Consider the following 3,484-nt stretch of genomic DNA (forward strand, 5'->3'; position numbering starts at 1 on the left):
GGGAGAAGGGGGGGGGAGAAGGGGGGGGGAGAAGGGGGGGGGAGAAGGGGGGGGGAGAAGGGAGGGGGAGAAGGGGGGGGGAGAAGGGGGGGGGAGAAGGGGGGGGAGGAGAAGGGGGGGGAGGAGAAGGGGGGGGAGGAGAAGGGGGGGGGAAGAGGGGAAGAGGCTGAGCCCCCGTTCCCCTGGACAGCAGAGCTGTGACCAGAGCCCAGCACGTGCCCTGCGGGGGGTTATTTCCCTCCCCATGGTCACCCTGCCTCCCCCAAGGGTCACCACGTACCGGTTATCACCTCGCTGAGCTTGTGTTTCTGGTCGTGGGAGCTGTGCAGGTCGGCCAGTCCCACCACCACCAGCCCCACGATGGTGACCAGGATGCCCAGCCACTGGCTCAGCTCCAGCTTGCGGCCCAGGAAGGCCACGGAGAGGAGCCCGGTGAAGATGATGACGGATCCTCGCAGCATCTGGAAGCTGGAGGCGCTGGTCATGTTCAAGGCTGCATGGGGAGAGACAGACCCACGAGTCGCACGCGGTGCTGGAGCTGGCTAACACCACCGCCCCTCTGCTTAATGGCCCGCTGCATTAATTAAAAGCTGATCAGTGATTAACGGGAGGAAGGGGCAGCGATGTTGTCCCCCCCTCCCAGCTCCTACTTTGAGCTGGCAGAGGAGAAAAGGAATGTGGCTTACTGAGCCCTGCCACAACTCGCTACATGGGTGGGAAGTGTTGGCTCAGACCCCGCTCACCGGTGTCGGGGTCATCGCCCCCCAAAACCGAATGCACCACGGAGTCCTGCAGCCCGATAGCTGAGTCCGGCCGCGGGGATGGCCAGGTCCCCACAGGGCGAGGGTGGGGGGACGGAGGCGGCATCCCCCTCCCCAGCACTTACCCACATACATGATGCTGGTCCCGGTCATGTCGCAGAGGGCGGGGGGCAGGAAGAGCAGGGGGCTGAAGGGTTGCGACGGGGCCATGCTGGGCTCCGGCCTCCGCCGATCCCTCCACACCAGCAGATAAAACACCCCCAGGCAGGAAAATTCACCCAGGAACATGCCCACGGCCTGCGGGAGAGGCGGGTGAGGGGGGTGGTCCTGCAGGCATGGCCTGTCCTGCCCCGGGCGGGGGGCTCACCTGCAGGAAGGGGTGCTGGAAGCTGTGCTCCTCCGTCCCGCTGCAGCCGGCCGCGCTGAAGTTATCAGCCCACCTACGAGGCAGAGGAGAAGGTGGTGGTTAGAGCAGGGGGCCGCGGGGAGCCGGAGCACACCCCGAGAGCCAGCCCGGGGCTGTCCTCTGGGCCACCAGCCCCCCCTCCCCCCGAGGTGACAGCTCCAGGGACAGGACATCTGTGGAGAAGGAGACACGGCCACTCCGACCTGCCGGCAGCTCCTGGCCCGGCTCCCAGCCCTGAGTGACAGGCAGGGAAACGGACACCACCGTGTCGCACAGCCGCGCGATCCGGTGTCCCCGCACCCATGGCTGTCGGCACACGCGGTCGGAGCCGGCCGGGCAGCACCGTCTCCTCCCGGGGGAGACCAGCACAGCGTCGTGGGGGGGCCACCCTGACCCCGGTCCTCCTCCCTATGTCACCGGCCTTGAAGACTTGGGGGCTAAGGGACACATGGCCCATAAAAGGTGCTGCATCGCAGGCTGGGGGGCAGCAGTTCCCACTGCTCACACCCCCACCCACGGTTTTGGGGCACAAACCCCCTCTTTTGGGTATTCTAAGCAGTACAGAGGGCAACGTGGGATAAACATAGGCTGTGGCACAGGTCCCCATGGCCCGTTTCGGTGAGGATCTTCCTTCTTTAGGGACCATCCGCATCGGGAAGGGCCCGCAGCCCCTCGGAGGCCGGCAGCCTGCCCCCGGGGACGGCGGTGCACCCCAACACAGGCAGACAGGCACCCCGCTCCCCTCCGGCAGCTTTTTGCTGACGTCGAGAGGCCGCAGTCCTGCTGAGCTCAGGGAAACGGGGCGGGAGAGGAGGCCGGGGCAATCCCCAGCCCGTTTCTGGCCGCTTGGCGAGGGGCTTTTCAGCCAGGCCAGCAAGATTTCAGCATGAGTCAGCTCCGGCTGACTCGCCGCAGCCCCTCCGCCACGGGCCAGCGCGGGCCCGTGTGTGTCGCAAGAGGCTTTGCCGGGGCCACACACGGGTCTCGTGAGCCAGCTGAGAGCTCGGGGCCATCTCCCAGCTCTGCTCTGCCTCGCGGGGATTCCGTGCCTCAGTTTCCTCATCTGGAGACCTCAGTCTGCTGCCACACCGGGGCCAGCCGGAGCTTGGCCACCCGGTGAAACCCCACTGACGCCCACGTGTCTGCCCGGTGGCACTGGGGTGAACCGGCCGGGCAGCTCTGCCTTGCCCAGGCAGCTCTTGGGAACACCGTCCTCATCCTCGCTGCGAGGGCCGGGAGCACCCCAGGGTGCTGTCGGTGGGAAAGGGCCCAATCCAGCCCCTGCCCGGCTTTTGGGGTGAGCTGGAGCGCAGAAGCGGGCACGGGGAGCCTGGATTTGGGGGGGCACATGCACGGCTCCTCCCCAGCACCCACGGCGGGAGCCCTGCACCCCTCGGCAGCACCTGCAAGAGGGCTGGAGACCCCCTGGCCATGCAGCCCCCCATTCCTCCCCCATCACCAGGAGCTGGGCCCCCAAGCAGCAGCAGCAGCCCCAGCCCCTGTGGGGCACCCCACAAGCTGGGCCTGCCCCCTCCATGCAATAGCAGCCCCCCAAGGCCTGGGAGGGCACAGGGCAGGTCCTAAGGCTGTGCCAACACAGCCTGGGCCGCGATCCGGCCTGGGGCAGCCCCAGAGCCCTGTGTGGGGCGCCGTGGGGCGGAGGGGACCCAAAGCCCACCCCACGGTGTGACACTCCCGGAGCTTGGGGGGGACCAACCCTGGGACGGAAGGAGGGGACAGGGGCTCTGAAGACCGGGCTCTAATCCACCAGGGGGGGGAGCGCAGGGCCTGGGGAGGCGAGGGGGGGGGCCAGGCCGGCCCGAGGCCCGGGAGGGCCCCGGTGGGCCCAGCCCCGGGCCCAAGGGGAGGCCGGGGCCGCTGCCGGCCCCCAACCCCGGGGGTGCGGGTCCCCTCCCATCCGCCGGGAGGACTCACTTGGCCGCCAAGGTGTTGATGGAGCCGGTGAGCAGCATGAGGGCGGCCAGGCCCAGCTGGTACCGGGACCAGGCCATGGCCCCGCCGCCGCCACCGCCTCCCGCCGCCTCCCGCCCTGCACCGGGGCTGCCGCCGCCACGGCCACGCCCCGCGCCGCCACGGCCACGCCCCCGCCGCCAAAGGCCACGCCCCCCGTCGCTACGGCCACGCCCCCTCCGCGCCGCCACGCCCCCGATGAGTCACGCTCCGCCCCCGCCCCGCCCCGCGGTGTGTAACCTTGCCCACAAGCACACATAACCACGCCTCCGCAGCGGGTAACCACGCCCACATGCATGCATGGCCCCGCCCCCGCCGCGCTCCCGGGGCCCAGGGCCTGTGGGCG

The 3,484-nt window shown here is 69.5% G+C and overlaps 1 protein-coding gene across 1 annotated transcript; it reads right to left on the bottom strand.

Moving 5' to 3' along the window:
• Positions 1–189: 189 nt before the first annotated feature.
• On the bottom strand, positions 190–3,239 carry SLC35F6 (solute carrier family 35 member F6). The gene is made up of 4 exons (XM_082501218.1): positions 3,103–3,239; positions 1,129–1,201; positions 887–1,058; positions 190–493 (listed from the first exon to the last, which is right to left on the bottom strand). The coding sequence occupies exons 1-4, from the start codon at positions 3,177–3,179 to the stop codon at positions 270–272; spliced, it is 546 nt and encodes a 181-aa protein (XP_082357344.1). The 5' UTR covers positions 3,180–3,239; the 3' UTR covers positions 190–269.
• Positions 3,240–3,484: the final 245 nt, after the last annotated feature.

Source organism: Vanellus vanellus (assembly GCF_965231255.1).
Source record: "Vanellus vanellus genome assembly, contig: HAP1_SCAFFOLD_2104, whole genome shotgun sequence".
Lineage (NCBI taxonomy): Eukaryota > Metazoa > Chordata > Aves > Charadriiformes > Charadriidae > Vanellus > Vanellus vanellus.

What these genes read in the sequence shown, in the direction of transcription:
- SLC35F6 (XM_082501218.1), bottom strand. Translation starts at nt 3,179, where the DNA reads ATGGCCTGGTCCCGGTACCAGCTGGGCCTGGCCGCCCTCATGCTGCTC. An exon ending in ATCAACACCTTGGCGGCCAA is followed by an intron (nt 1,202 to 3,102) that starts GTGAGTCCTCCC and finishes TCTGCCTCGTAG; the next exon opens with GTGGGCTGATAACTTCAGCG. An exon ending in TCCAGCACCCCTTCCTGCAG is followed by an intron (nt 1,059 to 1,128) that starts GTGAGCCCCCCG and finishes CCTCTCCCGCAG; the next exon opens with GCCGTGGGCATGTTCCTGGG.